Source organism: Oncorhynchus nerka, linkage group LG2, assembly GCF_034236695.1.
Source record: "Oncorhynchus nerka isolate Pitt River linkage group LG2, Oner_Uvic_2.0, whole genome shotgun sequence".
NCBI lineage: Eukaryota > Metazoa > Chordata > Actinopteri > Salmoniformes > Salmonidae > Oncorhynchus > Oncorhynchus nerka.
In genome coordinates, this window is record NC_088397.1 from 48,745,826 (window position 1) to 48,769,950 (window position 24,125).

General features: G+C 41.9%; 1 protein-coding gene across 2 annotated transcripts in view; it reads left to right on the top strand.

The window, feature by feature from the left end:
* The first annotated feature begins 411 nt into the window (after positions 1-411).
* The window catches only part of LOC115136762 (membrane metallo-endopeptidase-like 1), a 44,209-nt gene continuing 20,495 nt past the window's right edge, over positions 412-24,125 (top strand). Inside the window, exons 1-18 of one of the 2 annotated variants that reach the window (XM_029672524.2) lie at positions 412-523; positions 7,275-7,498; positions 8,014-8,058; positions 8,739-8,798; positions 8,961-9,122; positions 9,713-9,793; positions 9,978-10,073; positions 12,004-12,122; positions 12,238-12,303; positions 12,390-12,524; positions 12,786-12,875; positions 15,316-15,452; positions 15,685-15,778; positions 15,886-16,014; positions 16,190-16,288; positions 16,392-16,475; positions 16,585-16,688; positions 16,894-16,952. In XM_029672524.2, the coding sequence (XP_029528384.1) occupies positions 7,342-7,498; positions 8,014-8,058; positions 8,739-8,798; positions 8,961-9,122; positions 9,713-9,793; positions 9,978-10,073; positions 12,004-12,122; positions 12,238-12,303; positions 12,390-12,524; positions 12,786-12,875; positions 15,316-15,452; positions 15,685-15,778; positions 15,886-16,014; positions 16,190-16,288; positions 16,392-16,475; positions 16,585-16,688; positions 16,894-16,952 (1,717 nt within the window). In that variant the 5' untranslated portion in view covers positions 412-523; positions 7,275-7,341. The remainder of the gene's footprint in view (positions 524-7,274; positions 7,499-8,013; positions 8,059-8,738; positions 8,799-8,960; positions 9,123-9,712; positions 9,794-9,977; positions 10,074-12,003; positions 12,123-12,237; positions 12,304-12,389; positions 12,525-12,785; positions 12,876-15,315; positions 15,453-15,684; positions 15,779-15,885; positions 16,015-16,189; positions 16,289-16,391; positions 16,476-16,584; positions 16,689-16,893; positions 16,953-24,125) is intronic. The other variant, XM_029672541.2, reaches the window with a different exon arrangement.

Below are 24,125 nucleotides of genomic sequence, written 5' to 3' on the forward strand. Positions count from 1 at the left end.
ATTTTCAATTAAGGACTGTTGCTTTAAACACTTTCAATAGAGTAATAGTGTTATTATATGGTGCAATCCTCTAGTGAGTGAGATAATTTTGTGCCATTAATATCAAGCAACGCTTCTGAAGTAGAAAACAGAATTCTTAGTATTGCAAAAAAAAAAAAATTATATTGAAAGCAAAACATAAACCCAAAAATATTGACAGCAAAACAAAATACTGCAAGGAAATATTTTTTTCTTTTATTTTAATAATGTATTTTTGTAAGAGATGCTCTCTACCTCTCCCTCGCTCCCTCTCTCTTTCTTTCTCCATATTTTTCTCTCTCTCTCTCACTCTTTCTCTCTCTCACTCTTTCTCTCTCTCACTCCCTCCCTGAGCTGCAAACTGGACCAGATAGTATCTCTCAAGCATCCAGCGCCACAGCGTCATTTCTTCACACACCAGCTCTGGGTGACAGCTCAGTAGGGGTGTTTGGGAAAACAGCTTGCTGTGAGAGACGTCTCAGGGAGTTCTACCGTCTAGATCCAGGTAAGGAGCACTGCCTCACAGGCATTCCCTTGCTACATACCTTAGCACACATTTAACCACGACTGGTACATAAACAGATATACATTTAGAGATGCTATAGTTTCAAGTTTTCATAGGATTGAAACTCATTTGTATGATCTTTGCTGGTCATTTTATTTAATGTAAAAATGTATACTAATTTTGCTACCAGTCAGATAACACTTTTCTATCTATCTGTGCTACATGAATACTGTATCATGCATGCTGCCTACTTTATGGATTGTTTTGAGCATGAATACTACATGTGTGCATCCTAAAAATACCCCCAAAGCCACCTGAAATGTCTTAACAAACTAGAGAACAATAACAAAAAACATTACATTTTCTTTGTCACTATATAGATACACTATATATACAAAGGTATATGAACACCCCTTAAAATTAGTGGATTTGGCTATTTCAGCCACACCCGTTGCTGACAGGTGTATAAAATCGAGCACACAAGCCATGCAATTTCCATAAACAAACATTGGCAGTAGAATGGCCTTACTGAAGAGCTCAGTGACTTTCAACGTGGCACCGTCATAGGATGCCACCTTTCCAACAAGTCAGTTCATCAAATTTCTGCCCTGCTAGAGCTGCCCCGTTCAATTTTAAGTGCTGTTATTGGGGAGTGGAAAAGTCTAGGAGCAACAACAGCTCAGCCGTGAAGTGGTAGGCCACACAAGCTTACAGTGCTGAAGCGGGTAGTGCGTAAAAATTGTCTGCCCTCGGTTGCAACACTCACTACCGAGTTCCAAACTGCTTCTGGAAGTAACATCAGTACGAGAACTGTTTGTCGGGAGCTTCATGAAATGGGTTTCCATGGCCGAACAGCTGGAGCACAAGCCTAAGATCACCATGCGCAATGCCAAGCGTTGGCTGGAGTGGTGTAAAGCTCGCTGCCATTGGACTCTTGAGCAGTGGAAATGCGTTTTCTAGAGTGTTGAATCACGCTTCACCAGGAGAACCAGGAGAACGCTAACTACCCGAATGCATCGTGCTAACTGTAACGTTTGGTGTAGGAGGAATAATGGTCTGGGGCTGTTTTTCATGATTCAGGTTAGGCCCTTTAGTTCCAATGAAGGGAAATCTTAACGCTACAGCATACAATGACATTCTAGACGATTCTGTGCTTCCAACTTTGTGGCAACAGTTTGGGGAAGGCCCTTTCCTCTTTCAGGGGGAACGTCGACTGCGAGCCAGGCCATATTGCCCAACATCAGTGTCCGACCTCACTAATGCTCTTGTGGCTGAATGGAAGCAAGTCCCTCCAGCAATGTTCCAACATCTAGTTGAAAGCCTTCCCAGAAGAGTGTAGGCTGTTATATCAGCAAATGGGGGACCAACCCCATGTTAATGACCATGATTTTGGAATGAGATGTTCCACGAGCAGGAGTCCACATATTTTTGGTCATGTAGTGTATAAACAAAACATAGGCTCAGAGTTCAGAAACATTGAGTAAGTTCATTCTGTTGACCTGACACAGGCACTAATCCCTGGCACCGAGTTGAGAAGTTTAGAGACGTGGCTGTGGTGCCAGTCACCAAACATGTAATCCCATCTAACGAGAAAAGGTGCTTAGAGCAAAGAAAGTCTAAATCCATGACATTTTCCACCCAAAGGTTTCATTTTGATGTCTAGTTATGCACCATAACATTGCATCATTGCTCTAATTCACAAATACACCTTTAAAGGTTACTAAATCTCATCTATTCCCCCAAGACATTTGAGGGTACAACCTACACTGAACAAAAATATAAACGCAACATGTAAAGTGTTGGTCCCATGTTTCATGAGCTGCAATAAAAGATCCCAGAAATGTTCTATATGCACAAAACACTTAGATTTCTTTACATTTCTGTTAGTGAGCATTTCTCCTTTGCCAAGATAACCCATCCACCTGACAGGTGTGGCATATCAAGAAGCTGATTAAACAGCATGATAGTTACAAATCAAATCAAATCCCACCAAACTTTATTTGTCACAAGAGCTGAATACATCAAGTGTAGACCTTACCGTGAAACGCTTACTTACAAGCCCTTAACCAACAGTGCAGTTCAAGAAGAGTTAAGAAAATATTTACCAAGTAGACTAAAATAAAAAGTAACACAATAATAATAACAATAACGAGGCTAAATACAGGTGGCACGGGTACCGAGTCAGTGTGCGGGGGTACAGGTTAGTTGAGGTCATTTGTACATGTAGGTGGGGGTGAAGTGACTATGCATAGATAATAAACAGTGAGTAGCAGCATTGTACAAAAGAGAGGGGGGGGGGGGGGGGTGGGGTCAATGTAAATTGTCCTGTGGCGATTTTATTAATTGTTCAGCAGTCTCATGGCTTGGGGATAGAAGCTGCTGAGGAGCCGTTTGGTCCTAGACTTGGCGCTCCGGTATCGCTTGACGTGCGGTAGCAGTGAAAACAGTCTATAACTTGGGTGACTGCAGTCTGTGACAATTTTATGGGCTTTCCTCTGACACTGCCTATTATATAGGTCCTGGAAGGCAGGAAGCTTGGCCCCAGTGATGTACTGGGCTGTTCGCACTACCCTCTGTAGTGCCCTACGGTCAGATGCAGAGCAGTTGCAATACCAGGCGGTGATGCAACCGGTCAGGATGCTCTCGATGGTGCAGCTGTAGAACCTTTTGAGGATCCGGGGACCCATGCCAAATCTTTTCAGTCTCCTGAGGGGGAAAAGGTTTTATCGTGCCCTCTTCATAACTGTCTTGGTATGTTTGGACCATGATAGTTCGTTGGTGATGTGGACACCAAGGAACTTGAAACTCTCGACCCGTTCCACTACAGCCCGTCGATGTTAATGGGGGCCTGTTTTCCTGTAGTCCACGATTAGCTCCTTTGTCTTGCTCACATTGAGGGAGAGGTTGTTGTCCTGGCACCACACTGCCAGTTCTCTGACCTCCTCCCTATAGGCCGTCTCATAGTTGTCGGTGATCAGGCCTGCTAACACTGTTGTGTCGTCAGCAAACTTAATGATGGTGTTGGAGTCGAGTTTGGCCACGCAGCCGTGGGTGAACAAGGAATACAGGAGGGGACTAAGTACACACCCCTGAGGGGCCCCAGTGTTAACTTCTTATGGCTGGGGGGCAGTATTGAGTAGCTTGGATGAATAAGTTGCCCAAAGTAAACGGCCTGCTCCTCAGTCTCAGTTGCTAATATATGCATATTATTAGTAATATTGCATAGAAAACACTCTAAAGTTTCTAAAACTGTTTGAATGATGTCTGTGAGTATAACAGAACTCATATGGCAGGCAAAATCCTGAAGAGAAATCAAAACAGGAAGTGAGAAATCTGAGCTTGGTATGTATTCACCACAGTTCCCAATGAGATATTAATGATGTTGCACTTCCTAGGGGTTCCACTAGATGTCAACCATCTATAGAAATTTGAATGAGACTTCTACTGTGTTGTGGTACTGAATGAGAGCAGAATCTATCAGGTGACTGGCAGTCAGCCATTTTCTGATCACACGCATTCCTCATGGTATCCACTTGCGTTCCATTGCTCATCAAGACACAAAGGAATACTCCGGTTGGAACTTTATTGAAGCTATATGTTAAAAACATCCTAATGATTGATTCTGTACTTAGTTTGAAATGTTTCTTCGACCTGTAATATAACTTTTTGAAATTTTTGTCCAATGTAACGCTGACCAGAATGAGCGTTTGGATATGTATACCAAACGCGCTAATAAAAGAAGGTATTTGGACATAAATAACGGACATTATCGAACAAAACAAACATTTATTGTGGACCTGGGATTCCTGGAGTGCTTTCTGATGAAGATCATCAAAGGTAAGGGAATATTTATCATGTAATTTCTTGTTTATGTTGACGCCAACATGGCGGCTATTCTGGCTATTTATTGCATGGTTTGCTTATTCCGTAAAGGTTTTTGAAATCAGACACAGCGGTTGCATTAAGGAGAGGTATATCTATAATTCCATGTGTATAACTTGTATTATCATTGACATTTATGATGAGTATTTCTGTTGAATGATGTGGCTATGCAAAATCACTGGATGTTTTTGGAACTAGTGAATGTAACGCGCCAATGTAAACTCATATTTTGATAAATATGAACTTAATCAAACAAAACATACATGTATTGTGTAACATTAAGTCCTATGAGTGTCATCTGATGAAGATAATCAAAGGTTAGTGATTAATTCTATCTCTATTTGTGCTTTTTGAAAAACTCTGTGTTTTTCTGTGGCTTGGTGGTGACCTAACATAATCGTTTGTGGTGCTTTCGCTGTAAAAGCCTATTTGAAATTGTACACTGTGGTGGGATTAACAACAATATTACCATTAAAACGGTATAAGATACATGTATGTTTGAGGAATTTTAATGATTAGATTTCTGTTGTTTTGAATTTGGCGCCCTGCACTTTCACTGGCTGTTGTCATATCATCCCGTTAACGGGATTGCAGCCATAAGAAGTTTAAGGATCAGCATGGCAGACGTGTTGTTGCCTACTCTAACCACCTGGGGGCGGCCAGTCAGGAAGTCCAGGATCCAGTTGCAGAGGGAGGTGTTAAGTCCTAGAGTCCTTAGCTTATTGATGAGATTTGAGGGCACTATGGTGTTGAACGCTGAGCTGTAGTCAATGAACAGCATTCTCACATAGGTGTTCCTTTTGTCTATTTGAGAAAGGGCAGTTTGGAATGTGATTGAGATTGCGTCATCTGTGGATCTGTTTGGGGTGGTATGTGAATTGGAGTGGGGCTAGGATATCTGGGAGGATGCTGTTGATGTGAGCCATGACCAGCCTTTCAAAGTACTGATGTGAGTGCCACGGGGCGGTAATCATTTAGTCAGGTTACCTTTGCTTCCTTGGGCACAGGGACTATGGTGGTCTGCTTGAAACACGTAGGTATTACAGACTCGGTCAGGGAGAGGTTGAAAATGTCAGTGAAGACACTTGACAGTTGGTCCGCGCATGCTTTGAGTACACAGGTGCATCTTGTGCTGGGGACAATAAAAGGCCACTATAAAATGTGTAGTTTTGTCTCACAACACAATGCCACAGATGTCTAAAGTTTTGAGGGGGTGTGCAATTGGAATGCCCACCAGAGCTGTTGCCAGATAATTTAATGTTAATTTCTCTACCATAAGCCGCCTCCCATGTTGTTTTTGAGAATTTGACAGTATGTCCAGTCGTCCTGACCATCTTCACAACCGCAGAACATGTTTGGCATCGTGTGGGCTAGCAATTTGCTGATCTCAAAGTTGTGAACAGAGTGCCGCATGGTGGCGGTAGGGTTATGGTATGGGCAGGCAGGCATAAGCTACGGACAACAAACACAATTGCTTTTTATCGATGGAAATTTGAATGCTCAAAAATACTGTGACGAGATCCTGAGGCTCAGTGCGAGGCCCATTTTTTGAAGGTATCTGTGACCAACAGATGCATATCTGTATTCCCAGTCATGTGATATCCATAAATTAGGGCCTAATGAATTTATTTAAATTGACGGATTTACTCATATGAACTGTAACGCAGAAAAATCAATGAAATTGTTGCATGTTGCGTTTATATTTTTGCTCAGCATATATCAACAGAATTTAATACATAAATGACCACAACCCTTTGTAAGAAAACTGAAGATGACAGTGCAATCATATCACTATTAGATATCAAATATGCAAAATCTAATTATCAAAATAAGGAATTAATTGTATTGTCTATCTGAGGGGCGAAAGCAGATTTTTGGCATGGATATAGGCCTACTACAGCAACCTGGTCTTGTTGACTACAGAGATATGTAGCACTGACATTGAGACAGACAGCTTTTGCGAATACATTCGAGACGGGCAGTAAAGACCTGCAGCTCCACCAACCTCCAACAGCCGTGACAGACGTGCCCATGAGTATTCATCAGGAGAAGCTAATGGGGCACCGCGGCATGAACCTCTGATTTAGAGCCCTGCCTCCTGTCACTCCTAATAGAAGAGCAGCTAGAGAGCGTGTGCAACAGGCTGGTATTGGAGGAGGAACAGGTGTTGATGAGTGAAAAGATGCAAAGTGATGCTGAAAGGTATGAGTCATTGGGATTTGTTCCCCAGAAATGCTCATTTGCTATATTGTGTTCAGATAAAACATTATGATGAGTAGGAAATATTGTGCAGGAGGTGTACGGCCAGCTGTAGAATTATGAAGAGCCACATTAACCCTATTGAGTTAGGCCTACACATTTTTTTTGTGCTAAAAGCACAAATGCATAATTTCATTCAAAATGCTTTAAGATATGAGTGGGTGAAGAAACCCACGTTATATCTAACATTAAGCCTAATATGACCACTTGTAAGGCTAAAAACGTATCCAAAGTCAAATGAGCAAATATTATGTCCCAAACTAAGAATTTTCTCAAAATAGCAAAGTGGCAAAGCTGAGCTCATAATTTGTTCTGTGCATTGTTGTCAGCTGTGTCTGGGTAATATCACAGAAGCAGTCAAGGGAACACCATGGTCACATCAGACACTACAATAATTTATTTCCAGGTGTGCAGTAGGCCCAAATGGAAGGGTGTGATTCATTATGCTATTAGACTATAAATAAGCTTTAGCATAGAAAGGAGACACACTTTCCTACGAAGGGATAAGTTGAAGGTTCAACTATGTTTTCTCTCACTCGGTCTAGGTCACTTAAACGACTGGCATAGCACTGCATCACTTGACACAGCCCACTCACAAACGGGTACGCAGGCTCTCTGCCTGTGCCCCGTCCCTTCACTCTGCACACTCATTTCCCAGAGAGCCCGGAGAGGTGAGAATGGGAAAATCCGAAAGCCAAATGGATATCATGGAAAAATCAACCAAACCAGTGAAGCGCCGTTGGACTGTTGTGGAGATCGGGCTATCTGTGCTGTTGTTGCTGGTCAGCTGTGCCCTAGCTGGACTGATAGTCCTCTACACTTCGGCTTTGAGAGGTAGGCTCAACCCAACGACCGAGGACTATTCCCCTAATCAATTGCTAAATGCCATTCCATTTGTAAAGTAAAGTGCTTAATGTCCAGAATTGGTCTGTGACCCTCTGATTTTCTCCACTAATAGTAATGCCATTTACATTTTAACGGGTATGTCAAATTGTGGAGGTCATATGGTTTGGCTATAGTTGGGCAATGGTCATTGGGCAGTAGAAATACAAATAGAATTTGACCTCCACTAATTACACTCACATCTTACTGTGATATTCATCAGGTTTTCATGTTATGATTTGTCTATTTGGAAAGCACAAAGCCAAGCAGTATCTGAAAAACTTTATGAGCATCTTGTGACAACTATCCCAGAGTGTTTTGTAAAATATATTGAGGGATAAATAGGCAACCAATTTTCTAATCAGAATAAAATGTCCAATATTGAGGTGGGCAAAGCATTCCAGCCTATTGTAAACAGTAAGTGCTCTAATCAAGCATTTTCCATGTTTATTTTCTCTCCAATGCAGAGCAATCTAATAGATCTGGTGTGTCAAGGAGCTCAGTCACCGAGGGTGAGTCTTGACACTTGAGTTGAAATATGTGATTATATCCATGTTATAGGATACGCTATGACGTAAACTGGCCAGAGGATGTTCCCCTTGTAATTCCCTCTGACAAAAGTGAGAGAATAGTCATCGCTGACACAGCCATTTCAGAGTGTAAGGGGTGCGTAACTGTTGGCAGGGAAGTCAAACGCAGGAGAGCAGAACGTGGTGAATAGCTGGAGCAGTTTAATATATAAAACTAACTGCATGCAAAACAACAAACACATGGCTACAAAACCAGTAGCGCACCAGTAACACATAGAACACGTACTTACAAAATAAACAATTCCCAACATGGACATGTGGGAAACAGAGGGAAAATATACAACATGTAATTAGGGAATTGAAACCAGGTGAGTGTGAAAACAAGACAAAACAAATGGAACATGACAAATGGATCGGCGATGGCTAGAAGACAGGTGACGTCGACCGCCGAACACCGCCCGAAAAAGGAGAGGAACCGACTTCGGCAGAAGTCGTGACACAGAGAGACCAGACAGACAGACAGTATCAAGCCATGATTGACAGAGAAATCCAAATGGTCCTTAATGCCGCTGTTAATAAATTCATACTCTTTGCCAGGAATGACGATAGTTGTTTTCTATTAAAAGTTCCTCTTATATCCATTCACTGTGTCATGTTTTCAGGGCAGCAGTATCATTCTGCCCCCAGCAATGTTTGCACAACTCCTGAGTGTGTTACTGCAGGTGAGCATTCTGCCTTCATACGGGGTTGTTCTTCCTCCCAAAACAAACTCATCACTCAATATTACATCAACATCACAGATAACTGCATCACAAGTTTCCCTTAACTGCTATGTAATCCCATATTCCCCTCTCTTGACTCCTCATCTGACTGTGGCCCCACAGCTGCTCGTCTTCTGCAGAACATGGATGCAACGGTAGAGGCTTGTCAGAACTTCTACCAGTATGCCTGTGGGGGCTGGCTGGAGCGCCATGTCATCCCAGAGACCAGCTCCCGCCACAGCGTCTTCGACATCCTCAGAGACAAGCTGGAGATCGTGCTTAAAGGTCCAATGCAGTCATTTTTTTTATTTTTTTTTATCTCAATGTCAAATCATTTCTGGGTAACACTGAAGTATCTTACTGTGATTGTTTTCAATTAAAATGGTCAAAAATAAACAAAAATAGCAAAAGGCGATATCTCAAGAAATAATTTTGCCAGGAGTGGTCTGAGTGGGGAGGGGAAAACTGAAAATTGAGGTGTTATTGGCAGAGGGGTTTGAAACTATCTTTCTTATTGGTCTACTAACAAATTTACCGCATGGGGATGTCACCATGGAAGGCCAAAACTCACCAAGACAGGCTGAAATTTCAGGTGGTCTTTTCAAACAGTTCTTACACCAAAACGGCATGATCATAACCTCATAGTGTGGAAATATATATAAAACACAGGAAAGTCAATGGGCCTTTAAAGGTCAGTCGGCAACATGTTTCCATAGTAACCTCAGGGTCAGCCATTTTGTGATAAAAGTGACCCATGGTCAGCTACTGTCTTGTATGCAGGATTAGACGGTGTTATCATCAACTTGCTGTGTTAGATAAAATCAATGAATAAAATTAGGTCAATCTTTGCAATGCTGTCGGTTATCTTCTCACAGGAGTTTTTGAGACTGAGAGTGATCAGGACCGTGATGCCTTCAAGAAGGCAAAAACTCTCTACAGCTCCTGCATGAATGAGAGTGAGTAGGATTTCTCACGTCTAAACTCATACTAACTCAACAGCAGTTAACACTGTTACACAGCTCTTTGGTCTCATCAGAATTAGTTGCATACTCTGTAATATTAATCAACAGTAAGTATGTAAGATTGACTCATGGTGCGTTCGTAAAGGTGTTACTGTGTTGTCTGTGTTGTCTGCTGTAGCTCTGATAGAGCAGCTCGACTCCAAGCCTCTCATGCGTCTCATCGACAGCATAGGAGATTGGCCTGTTGCCTCAGAGGACTGGAACAGCGCTACAGGTACTGATCACACACACACACACACACACACACACACAACCTGAAATGATGAAATGATGAGTGATTTGAGTGAGATATGAGTGAGAGTGACGTGTGACATGCTCGTCCAACCTGCCCCTCCTCCCAGCTCTCAGGTGTTGTGAATCAGTCAATCAGGACTGTGACTGATTCTTAAAATAGACCACTGTGCTCTGTGCCAAACCTCCTGACTGCCGCCAGTATAATTAAATGTAGTTAAGGACGGCGGCTCAAACAAAATTGAACACACGTAAGTGCATCTGGTGCCTTTTCACAAGCAGATATATGACTGTAAATTGTGCGGCAGTGGCCATCTACAGTGCTGTGCCTTCAGAAAGTATTCACACTCCTTGACTTTCTGAACATTTTGCTGTGTTACAGCCTGAATTTAACATTGATTAAATGTAGACTTTGTGTCACTGATCTACAAACAGTACCCCATAAATGGAATTGAACAAATTAATAAAATATGAAGAGCTGAAATGTCTTGAGTTAATAAGTCTTTAATCCCTTTGTTATGACAAGCCTAAATAAGTTCAGGAGTAAAAATTTGCTTAACAAGTCACATAATAAGTTGCATGGACTCACTCTATGTGCAACAATAGTGTTTAACTTGATTTTTGAATGTCTACCTCATCTCTGTAACCCACACATACAATTATATGTCCCTCAGGTCCCTCAGTTGAGCAGTGAATTTCAAACACAGATTCAACCACAAAGCCCAGGGAGGTTTTCCAATGCCCCGCAAAGAAGGGCACCTATTGGTAGATGGGTAAAAAAAAAAGAAAGCAGACATTGAATATCCCTTTGAGTATGGTCAAATTATGAATTACACTTTGGATGGTGTATCAATACACCTAGTCACTACAAAGTTACAGGTGACCTTCCTAACTCAGTTGCCGGAGAGGAAGGAAACCGCTCAGGGATTTCACCATGAGGCCAATGGTGAGTGTAAAACAGTTACATAGTTTAATGGCTGTGATAGGAGAAAACAGAGGATGGATCAACAACATTGAAGTTATTCCACAATAATAACCAGAGTGAAAAGGAAGCCTGTAAAGAATTAAAAATATTCCAAAACATGCATCCTGTTTGCAACAAGTCAACAAAAATGTGGCAATGCGATTAACTTGTGGTCCTGAATACAAAGTGTTATGTTTGGGGCAAGTCCAATACAACACAAAATTGAGAACCACTCTCCATATTTTCAAGCATAGTGGCGTCTGCATCATTTTATGGGTAATGCTTGAAATCGTTAAGCACTGGGGAGTTTTTCATGATAAAAAGTAAACGGAATGGAGCTAAGCACAGGTAAAATCCAAGAGAAAACCTGGTTCAGTCTGCTTTCCACCAGACACTGGGAGAGGAATTCACCTTTCTACAGGACAATAACCTAAAACACAAGGCCAAATACCAAGAAGACAGTGAATGTTCCTGAGTGCCGAGTTACAGTTTTGACTTAAATCTACTTGAAAATCCATGACAAGACTTGAAAATGGTTGTCTAGCAATGATTTTGAAAAGAATAATGAGCAAATGTTGCACAATCCAGGTGTGGAAAGCTCTTAGAGACTTACCCAGAAAGACTTACAGCTGTTATCACTGCCAAAGGTGCTTCTGCATAGTATTGACTCAGGGGTGTGAATACTTATGGAAACATTTCTAAAAACACGGTTTCACTTTGGCATTATGGGGTATTGTGTGTAGATGGGTGAGAGTTTGTATTTATTTGATCCATTTTGAATTCAGGCTGTAACACAACAACATGTGGAATAAATCAAAGGATATGAATACTTTCTGAAGGCACTGTATGCTTGGCTGTGTGAGAGGTAGTCAGTGTACTCTCTGCAAGCCAGATGATTCATGTTATATTAAATGGCCTTGTATGTAATTGTTTAATGTTATTATCCCAGAACAGGCTTGGAGCCTGGAAGATACTCTAGCCACCCTCAACTCTCATTACCACAAAAAGGTTATTCTGGACATGTATGTGTGGACGGATGACCGCGACTCCCGGCGCCACATTATCTACGTAAGGACAGTGTCTTGAATACACAATGTTCACAAATTTTCAGTGTTTTATTTGTCAATCTTCACCAATAGTGATTTGGTGATAGAAAACTGACATGTCTGTTTATATTTTACAGATTGACCAGCCAGGACTGGGAATGCCATCCAGAGATTATTACTTCAACGATGGAAACTACAAAAGGGTACTTTCATCAACAGCGTGTTTAATAACGTTATATGGATGTCATTGCAGGTCAACTTTGCAGTTATGTGTCGTATGGCTCTTTAGGTGCGAGAGGCCTACTTGCAGTTCATGGTTTCCATGGTGAGGATTGCCCGCGAGGACAGGAACTTGACCCAGGATGATGACCGTGTGGTGGAGGAAATGGTGCAGGTGCTGGATCTAGAGACAGATATAGCCAATGTGAGTGCCAACCTGCCACAATAGGGACCAGAACTGGGAAAGAAATGAAAAAGAGACTTCAACGAATTAGTCTACAGCAAGAAACTAATCTAATAGAGACTCATGAAATCAACTACACTCTACTTTATGTTGTCCGCATGTTATAATCTTGATGAATATCATGATTAGATCAATATTACTGCTAAATACAGCTTGTCACCTCAAATTATAATACATCAGACATTACTGTACACCTATACTTTCTGTGCTGTCGTGTCATAGGCCACATCCCCTGCAGAGGAACGTCAGGATGTCACGATTCTCTACAATAAGATGACCCTTAGTAAACTGCAGGAGTCCTTCAATCTCAACGTAAGTGCTTCCACTCCAGTGATTTCAAGTGGATGAGACTTGAGTAGGATGGCGTTGTCTATTTATAGTACACTGTACTATATGTGCAGTGCATTCTGAAAGTATTCAGACCCATTCCATTTTTTCACATTTTGTTACGTTACAGCCTTATTCTAAAATTGATTAAATTATTCCCGCATCAATCTACACACAATACCCCATAATGACAAAGCAAAAACAGGTTTTTAGAAATGTTTGCAAATTTATACAAAATAAAAAACAGAAATACCTTATTTACATAAGTATTCAGACCCTTGGCTATGAGACTCGAAATTGAGCTCAGGTGCATCCTGTTTCCATTGATCATCCTTGAGATGTTTCGACAACTTGATTGTAGTCAGCCTGTGGTAAATTCAATCTATTGCACATGATTTGGAAAGGCACATACATCCCACAGTCCCACAGTTGACAGTGCATGTCAGAGCAAAAACCAAGCCATGAGGCCGAAGGAATTGTCTGTAGAGCTCTGTGACCGGATTGTGTCGAGGCACAGATCTGGGGAAGGGTACCAAAGAAATTCTGCAGCATTGAAGGTCCCCAGGATTACAGTGGCCTCCATCATTCTTAAATGGAAGAAGTTTGGAACCACCAAAAACAATGAAGCAAACTTTAGGCACATAAACCAGAACTATATAGTTATGTTAGTGCAATAAGGGTAGATGTATTGGCAATGCCTTTAGGTTTAGCTTGTAAGATCAGAAGAAGACATTTACAATGAAAAGAATGGCTTTGCTTACATTACTTGATACTCTTATTTGAGTATGGGGGTTAACCAAATACCCACAAGGCATAGTCACGACAAAGACCAGCCATTCATATTAGTGACATACACTTTACCACATTCAACAAAAACAAGTGCTCTTCCTAGAGCTGGCCGTCTGGCCAAACTGAGCAATCAGAGAAGAAGGGCCTTGGTCAGGGAGGTGACCAAGAACCCGATGATCACTCTGACAGAGCTCCAGAGTTCCTCTGTGGAGATGAGAGAACCTTCTAGAAGGACAACCATCTCTGCAGCACTCCACCAATCAGGCCTTTATGGTAGAGTGGCCAGAAGGAAGCCACCCCTTAGCTTTGAGTTTGCCAGAAGGCACCTAAAGGACTCAGACCATGAGAAACAAGTCTGATGAAACCTTGATTGAACTCTGTGGCCTGAAAGCCAAGCCTCACATCTGTAGAAAACCTGCCACCATCCCTACGGTGAAGCATGGTGGTGACAGCATCATGCTGTTGGGATGTTTTGCAGCAGCAGGGACTGGGAGACTAGTCAGGATTGTGGGAAAGGTGAACGGAGCAAAGTACAGACAGATCCTTTATGAAAACCTGCTCCAGAGCGCACAGGACCTCAGACTGGGGCGAAGGGTCACCTTCCAACAGGACAACGACCCTAAGCACACAGCGAAGACAATGCAGGAGTAGCTTTGGGACAAGTCTGTCGTTCTGCCCCTGAACAATGCAGTTAACCCACTGTTCCTAGGCCGTCATTGAAAATAAGAATTTGTTCTTAACTGTCATGCCGAGTTAAATAAAAACAAAATGTGTATGTAAAATTATGTTATCTCAAGACATCAGTCAGGAAGTTAAAGGAAGTTAAAGCTTGGTTGCAAATGGGTCTTCCAAATGGATAATGACCCTCAGCATACTTCCAACATTGTGGCAAAATGGCTTAAGGACAACAAAGTCAAGGTATTGGAGTGGCCATCACAAAGCCCTGACCTCAATCCTATAGAAAATTTGTGGACAGAACTGAAAAAGTGTGTGGAGCAAGGAGACCTACAAACCTGACTCAGTTACATCTGCTCTGTCAGGAGGAATGGCCCAAACTTCACCCAACTTATTGTGGGAAGCTTGTGGAAGGCTACCTGAAACAATTTGACCCAAGTTAAACAATTTAAGGCAATGCTACCAAATACTAATTGAGTGTATGTATACTTCTGACCCACTGGGAATGTGATGAAAGAAATAAAATCTGAAAGAAATAATTCTCTCTACTATTATTCTGACATTTCACATTCTTAAAATAAAGTGGTGATCCTAACTGACCTAAGACAGGGAATTTTTACTAGGATTAAATGTCAGGAATTGTAAAAAACTGAGTTTAAATGTATTTGGCTTAGGTATATGTAAACTTCCAACTTCAACTGTATGTAAATGTGATATTTCAGTTTTTTTTTCTACATCTCTCGCAAATTTAAAAAAAAAACTATATTTGCTTTGTCATTATTGGGTATTGTGTGTAGATTTATGAGGGGGAAAAAACAATTCAATCCATTTTAGAATAAGACTGTAGCGTAACAAACAAGTCAAGGGGTCTGAATACTTTCCGAATTCACTGTATGTATTTGTAGCTTGCAGAAGAAGGCTCAGCCTGATAGTAATAGCAGCAAATATATATTTCTGACAGGGTTTTAACTGGACAAGGTTTGTGCATGGAGTGTTGTCCAGCGTGGCTGTGGACCTACAGCGAGAGGAGGAGGTGGTGGTCTACAGCTCTCCTTACCTGGAGAAGATGAACGACGTGCTTTCCAAACACACTGTCAGGTCAGACTCTGCCCAATAGCAGCTGTTCATGTAGAACAATGGTAGGATCATGAGAAGCCCATGGTTCAAATGTGCTTCTATCAGTATAGTATCTACTGTGAATTATCACGCGAGTCATGCAGGAGGGTGGATTGTGGTCACACCATCTTGGGCTGTGTGTGTCATGTAGATACATTGCTTGAGCGATTGAGGGACATAGTTGGTGAAATATGTCCATGTTTTTCTCATCCAGAACTTTGCAGAACTACCTTACCTGGCAGCTCGTCATGGAGAGAGTCAGCAGCCTGAGTCGACGCTTCAAAGATGCCAGGGCACACTACAGAAAGGTGAGACAGATATTTGAGCACACTTAGGAGCACACGTCGAAACAAGCACATTGAAAAGCAAATTTGTGTAAACGTGTGGCAAATTAGACTGTCTGTGTGTGTGTCAGGCACTGTACGGGACCACCGTGGAAGAGGCACGGTGGAGAGACTGTGTGCGTTACGTCCAGGGCAGCATGGAGAACGCAGTGGGTGCTCTGTATGTGCGAGAGACCTTTGCTGGTGAGAGTAAACGCATGGTGAGTCACTCCTGTTGACGAGATGCAGGCAAAACAGGGAAAATCCCTCTCCGGCATGTTATATCACTGTCACTAAAGCAGTTTAGGCTGCACTTTTAACATGAGTGCCCATTTGTGTCCATGTGAGTTGTTACGGGTGTGTATATGTTGATTTATTAACTCTTTGTGTGGACAGGTCAGTGACCTCATCAGTAAGATCCAGGAAGCGTACGTGGAGACACTTGAGGAGCTGAACTGGATGGATGACCAGTCTAAGGAGAAGGCAAGAGAGAAGGTACTAACAAAGTGGTGCAAACAAACATACCATGTACCTCAGCATTTTGAAAGTGTAATTCAAAGAACTTACCAGCTGACTGTTCTACTACTCTATGTTACAGGCCATGGCCATTAAGGAGCATATTGGCTATCCTGACCACATTCTGGAAGAGAGCAATCTGAAGCTTGACCAGGAGTATGCCCATGTATGTGTGACCTGGCCAAAGTACTGTGCTACATCTTCCAATTTGAAAGAGAAATGGATGTAGAATTTGTTGTCTAGATTGTTTCTGATGATCTGGTCTCTTTCTGCAGCTGAACTTTAGTGAGGAGAACTACTTTGAGAACGTCCTTGAGAACCTGCAGGCTGAAGCACACAAGACTTTGAAGAAGCTGAGAGAGCCAGTCGACCCGGACATGTAAGATACATCCATTTAGCCTCACATACTGTAGACGCACCCCCCACTGGGCACAGACGTCAATTCAACATCCATTCCACGTTGGTTCAACGTCATTTCATTAAGATTATTGACTCAACCAGTGTGTGCCCAGTGGGACATGAACACTGAGCACACATTCCCTCTCAAATGATGGGATCTTTATTCTAATTGGGTTTTTTTCTAGGTGGATCATTGGCGCTGCTGTTGTCAATGCTTTCTACTCGCCAAACAGAAACCAGATAGGTAAGATGACAACAGCCAACACAATAGCTGCAACTTTTGTCACCCATCCACAGTTAGCTATCGTCAGCCAATCATGACTTAAAGAAAAATCCCTTACTAGAAAATGAACAAGTTCTGCAAACACCATAATTATTTGATGAATTCAGAAGCATGTAGAGAATAAAAGCAAAAACATGCATCCTGTTTGCAACAAGGCATTAAAGCAATACAGCAAAACATGGCAAAGCAAGTAACTTTTTTAAATGTTTGGGGCAAATCCAAAACAAATCCAATACAACACATTACTGAGTACCACTCTCTATATTTTCAAGCATAGTGGTGGCTGCATCATGTTATGGGTATGTTTGTAATCTTTAAGGACTGGGTATTTTATCAGGATAAAAAAGAAACGGAATGGAGCTATACACAGGCAAAATCCTAGAAGAATGATTCAGTCTGCTTTCTTCCAGAGACTGGGAGATGAATTCACCTTTCAGCAGAACAATAACCTAAAAAACAAGCCCAAATCTACACTGGAGTTGCTTACCAAGAAGACAGTGAATGTTTCCGAGTGACCGAGTTGCAATTTTTACTTAAACCTGCTTGAAAATCTATGGCAAGACCTGAAAATGGCTGTCTAACAATGATCAAAAAACAACTTGAAAGAGCTCTTAACCAATTGTGCTATTTTGTGTTTATTTCGCATTTTTCGCACTTACAACATAAGTTTGTAACTTATGTTGTACATAACATTGATAGTACCATCTCTTATGACCGAAAAGAGCTTCTGGATATCAGAACAGCGATTACTCACCTCGAACTGAGAAATATTTTTTCTTTAATGAGTCTGACGTTCCCGGACAAGAAGAAAGTCCTCGTCATTTGCATGAAGCAAATAAGCAGATACAGGGGGCGCAGATCAGGGTGCCTTGTGAGAATTCTTCAGGGAGTGGGTAACCCGCCGCTACCATCCATTCTATTGGCCAATGTGCAATCACTGGAGAATAAACTGGATGAGCTCAGTTCGAGACTATCCTACCAATGGGACATTAAAAACTGTAATATCTTATGTTTCACCGAGTCGTGGCTGAATGATGACATGGATAATATACGGTTGGCTGGGTTTCCTGTGCATCGGCAGGACAGAACAGTTAGATCCGGTAAGACGAGGGGTGGGGGTGTGTCTATTTGTCAATATGTTACATATGTCTAATATTAAGGTTGTCTCGAGGTATTGCTCGCCTGAGGTAGTGTACCTTATGATAATCTGTAGACCACACTATCTACCAAGAGAGTTTCCATCTATATTTTTTGAAGCCGTCTATTTAGCACCACAAAACGATGCTGGCACTAAGACCGCACTCAACGAGCTGTATAAGGCCATAAGCAAACAAGAAAACGCTCATCCAGAAGCGACACTCCTAGTGGCCGGGGACTTTAATGCAGGGTAACTGAAATCCGTTTTACCTCATTTCACCCAGCATGTCACTTGTGCAACCAGAGGGGAAAAACTGTAGACCACCTTTACTCCACACACAGAGATGCGTACAAAGTTCTCCCTCGCCCACCATTTGGCAATTCTGACCATAATTCTATCCTCCTGATTCCTGTTTAAAAGTTCAAACTAAAGCAGGAAGTACAAGTGACTTGCTCAATGTGGAAGTGGTCAGATGACCCGGATACCATGCTACTGGACTGTTTTGCTAGCACAAACTGGAATATGTTTCCGGGATTCATCCAATGGCATTGAGGAGTATACCACCACCTCAGTCACCGGCTTCATCAATAAGTGCATCGACAACGTCGTCCCCACAGTGATCATACGTACATATCCCAACCAGAAGCCTTGGTTTACAGCCAACATCCGCACCGAGCCAAAGACTAGAGCTGCCGCTTTCAAGGAGCGGGACACTAACCCTGAAGCTGATAAGAAATCCCGCTATGCCTTTAGACAAACCATCAAACAGGCAAAGCGTCAATACAGGACTAAGATTGAGTCCTACTACACCAGCTCTGACGTTTGACGGAAGAGGCAGGGGTTGCGAACTATTACGGACTACAAAGGGAAACCCAGCTGCGAGCTACTCAGTGACGCAAGCCTATCAGATGGGCTAAATGCCTTTTATGCTCACTGCAAGGCTAGCATGACTGAAGCATGCATGAGAGCACCAGCTGTTCCAGATGACCGTGTGATCACGCTCTCCGTAGCCAATGTAAGCAAGACCTTTAAATATATCAACATTCACAAGGCTGTGGGGCCAGACAGATTACCAGGACGTGTACTCAGAGCATGTGCGGACCAAATGGCAAGTGTCTTCACTGACATTTTCAACCTCTCCCTGACCGAGTCTGTAATACCTACATGTTTCAAACAGACCACCATAGTCCCTGTGCCCAAGAAAGCGATGGTAACCTGCTTAAATGATTACCGCCCCATATCACTCACATCAGTAGCCATGAAGTGCTTTGAAAGGCTTGTCATGGTTCACATCAACAGCACCCACTCAAATTTGCATAACGCCCCAAGAGATCCACCAATGACGCAATCTCTATCGCACTCCATACTGCCTTTTCTCACCTGGACAAAAATAACACCTATGTGAAACTGCTGTTAATTGACTACAGCTCAGCGTTCAACTCCATACTGCCAACAAAGCTCATCACTAAGCTAAGGACCCTGGGACTAAATACATCCTTCTACAACTGGATCCTGGACTTCCTGGCGGGTAGTAGTGGAGTGGGTCGAGAGTAGTGGAGTGGGTCGAGAGTTTCAAGGTCCTTGGTGTCCACATCACCAACAAACTATCATGGTCCAAACACACCAAGAAAGTCATGAAGAGGGCACGACAATGCCTATTGCCCCCCAGGAAACTAAAAAGATTTGGCATGGTTCCTCAGATCTTCAAGAAGTTCTACAGCTGCACTATGGCAACTCCTCAGCATCTGACCGTAAGGTGCTACAGAAGGTAGTGCATACGGCCCAGTACATCACTGGGGCCAAGGTTCCTGCCATCCAGGCCCTATATACTAGGCATGTCAGAGGAAGGCCCAAAAAATTGTCAAAGACTCCAGTCACCCAAGTCATTGACTGTTCTCTCTGCTACCGAACAGCAAGTGTTACCAGAGTGCCAAGTCTAGGTCTAAAATGCTCGTTAGCAGCTTCTACCCCCAAGCCATAAGACTGCTGAACAATTAATGAAATGGCCACCCGTACTAATGGCCACCCCTCCTATGTTTTTACACTGCTGCCAGTAGCTGTTTATTATTTAAGCATAGTCACTTTACCCCTACCTTCATGTACAAATGACCTTGACTAACCTGTACCCTGCACATTGACTCGGTACCGATACCCCCTTTATATAGCCTAGTTATTGATATTTAATTGTGTTCTTTAAAAATTAAAAATAAACTTTAGAAATATATTTACAAAATATTTTCTTAACTCTATTTTCTTAAAACTGCATTGTTGGTTAATTAAGGGCCATTTGCTATGAGACTCGAAACTGAGCTCAGGTGCACCCTTTTTCCATTGATCATCCTTGAGATGTTTCTACAACTTGATTGGAGTCCAACTGTGGTAAATTCAATTGATTGGACATGATTTGGAAGGGCACACACACACACACACCTGTCTACATAAAGTACCCACAGTTGACAGTGCATGTCAGAGCAAAAACCAAACCATGAGGTCGTAGGTATTGTCCGTAGAGCTCCGAGACAAGATCTGGGGAAGGGTACCAAAAAACAATTCTGCAGCATTATAGTTCCCCAGATTACATTGGCCTCCATCATTCTTTAATGGAAGAAGTTTGGAACCCCTAAGACTCTTCCTAGAGCTGGCCATCTGGCCAAACTGAGCAATCGGAGAAGAAGGGCCTTGGTCAGGGAGGTGACCAAGAACCCAATGATCACTCTGACAGAGCTCCAGAGTTCCTCTGTGGAGATGCGAGAACCTTCTAGAAGGACAACCATCTCTGCAGCACTCCACCTATCAGGCCTTTATGGTAGAGCAGCCAGACGGAAGCCACTTTTCAGTAAAAGGCACATGACAGCCCGCTTGGAGTTTTCCAGAAGGCACCTAAAGGACTCAGACCATAATAAACAAGATTCTCTAGTCTGATGAAACCAAGATTGAACTCGTCACATCTGGAGGAAACCTCACCCTTTGGTGAAGCATAAATGTGACAACATGGGGAGTCAAAATGTCAACGTGATAACTTGAATATCATACTGTTGCAGCTAATTTAAGGTGTTCATGTGAAAGGACAGTATGGTGCTATATCAGCTGCGGTTGGTGACCTTGCAGAGGAAGGAGGAGCGTTTTTATGAGCATGGCCTTATTTCTATTATAGCATACTGGATGACTGTCATTCATATTCCATTCACCCAGCTCAATGTAACATTGATAGGTTTAGGTTGCTACATGATACTCAAACTTGATTTTGCTTCAATATATCCACATAATTTTCTTACCTCATGTAGCCATCTATTTTGTGAAGTGCACCAGTCCCTCCTGCAGCAAAGCACCAGCACAACATGATGCTGCCACCCCCGTGCTTCACGGTTGGGATTGTGTTCTTCGGCTTGCAAGCCTCCCCCTTTTTCCTCCAAACATAACGATGGTCATGAAATCCAAACAGTTCGATTTTTGTTTCATTAGACCAGAGGACATTTCTCCAAAAAGTACAATCTTTGTCCCCATGGGCAGTTGCAAACCGTAGTCTGGCTTTTTCATGGCGGTTTTGGAGCAGTGACTTCTTCCTTGCTGAGCGGCCTTTCAGGTTGTGTCGATATGGGACTTGTTTTACTGTGGATATAGATACTCTTGTACCTGTTTCCTCAAGCATCTTCACAAGGTCCTTTGCTGTTGTTCTGGGATTGATTTGCACTTTTCGCACTAAAGTATATTCATCTCTAGGAGACAGAATGTGTCTCCTTCCTGAGGGGTATGACGGCTGCGTGGTCCCATGGTGTTTATACTTGCATACTATTGTTTGTACAGATGAACATGGTACCTTCAGGCTTTTGGAAATTGCTCCCAGGGATGTAACATACTTGTGGAGGTCTACAATCTTTTATCTGAGGTCTTGGCTGATTTTTAAAATTTTTCCCATGATGCCAAGCACAGTGGCACTGAGTTTGAAGGTAGGCCTTGAAATACGTCCACAGGTACACCTCCAATTGACTCAAATGATGTCAATTAGCCTATCAGAAGCTTCTAAAGCCATGACATCATTTTCTGGAATTTTGCAACTGTTTAAAGGCACAGTCAACTTAGTGTATGTAAACTTCTGACCCACTGGAATTGTGATACTTTAAACAATTGTTGAAAAAATTACTTGTGTCGTGTATATAACCGACTTGCCAAAACTATAGTTTGTTAACAAGAAATTTGTGGAGTGGTTGAAAAACGAGTTTTAATGACTCCAACCTAATTGTATGTAAACTTCAACTGTATATTTAGTATAGTTTATAGATTTTTTTAACTTTTTCATGTTTCACAATTTTTATGAAATTCACTGAGTAGGATAGTCCTCCCCTTTCTCCACTGTGCTGTATGCTGATTACATTAGAATCAACATCACTTGGGTCTTGAACTCACAACTTTTTGGTTGTTAGCTAACTGAAGTTCCTGCTGCGCCACCAATTCTGTAGACATAATGGAGATCGGCTATACATTTATTGCCGAAGAATACAGTTTTGCACTTTGCCTAAAGTGGCAGGAAAAATGAAGTCATTATATATGAAAACTTGGTGTTGTTTCTATAAAATGACAGTATGCTGCTGTATTCTGATTTCAATAACTTTAAAATCTTGTATAAGTTTGTAGCATGACCACAATTGGAACAGAGCCTTAAATGGGAATTCAATTTGAACTCATAACATCTCAGCAACCTCTAATGTCCTGCTTCAGTGTAGCTAAAGCGTCAAATCTGTGAGCATGGAAGAGATATGGGCCAAGAAGCAAGTAAATAATTATCCAATTATCACCACCAACATAATATTAACATAAAACTAGCAGTGCTCAAGAACTTAGAGAATACATCAACTCTTTGGAGATTTGAACAATGGGAGCACATTGATGTTTCTGCCGTGCCACTAGGTTCATTACTTGGAAAATATATTAACTAAGTGTTTGATGGTTATGCCGAAGCCAGTAAAGCGCCTCATTTGACACAGTCTGTTCTGCAAATTTAGGAAGAGATTATGTCAGTAATGAGGTGCACTATAAAGAGGTTATTGTGTATTTTTCAGTAAGTTAATGACAGCGTATTGCCAGAAGTTGCTGTGAATTTGTCATTTCTTACCTGGACACTACTAGTTAATAAGTTATTTTAACATTCAGAAGAACTTACTGGTAAAACATTGCTAGTAATCTACAGGACACTTGCTGCCACTCCTTGCCAGTAACCTACTTTGCCATCAAATCATCAAATCAAATCCAGCTTTATTTAAACAGCACATTTCAGACATGGAATTCAGACATACTATTTAATGAAGCTGCCATCATTGATTACATTTACTTACTTTAGCGATTTGAGAGTTTTCTGTATAGTTGTCAAATGTTGGTGGGGTATATTATTCTGTTTTAATGTAACACCTGAATCACTATGATAAATATAATAATTTTTCTTGAGTGTATTTTTAACAAAACGGAGATATACTTTGATGTCCAACGTGTAGGAATGCAGGTGAAATCAGTTATTGACACAGACATTCTGGTGTAGCAGGATGATCAGAATGCAGTGAACCTAGAGGTTCTGAGTTCAAATCCCAGGTAAGGACATGAGGAATAATAATTGCTGTTTAAATAAACATACACACTGTAGTCCAAAATGTTAGTTAAAAGCACTGTGTGTGTATCATAACACATTTATTTCCAGGGCATCATCTGTGAAATCTCGTGAATTTTAATCCACGTGAAAGGTTATGCGATCGCGTGAAAATCCATGTGAAATTTAGTGTGAAAATCCACATCACCATGTGAATTGTTCCAAAAACACATGGTTTCACATGATTTCACATGTGCAAAACGTGATTTTCCACATGTGAAATCATGTGGTTTTTCCATAAGTGCTGGCTCACCTCCACTCTCACCTCATTGAGAACAATGACTGGCGGTAATCCGTTCTGCTGTTGATAGTTTCAGGCTCCAGTGCACACAAACTTTGTGGCTAAAAAATATGGACTTGG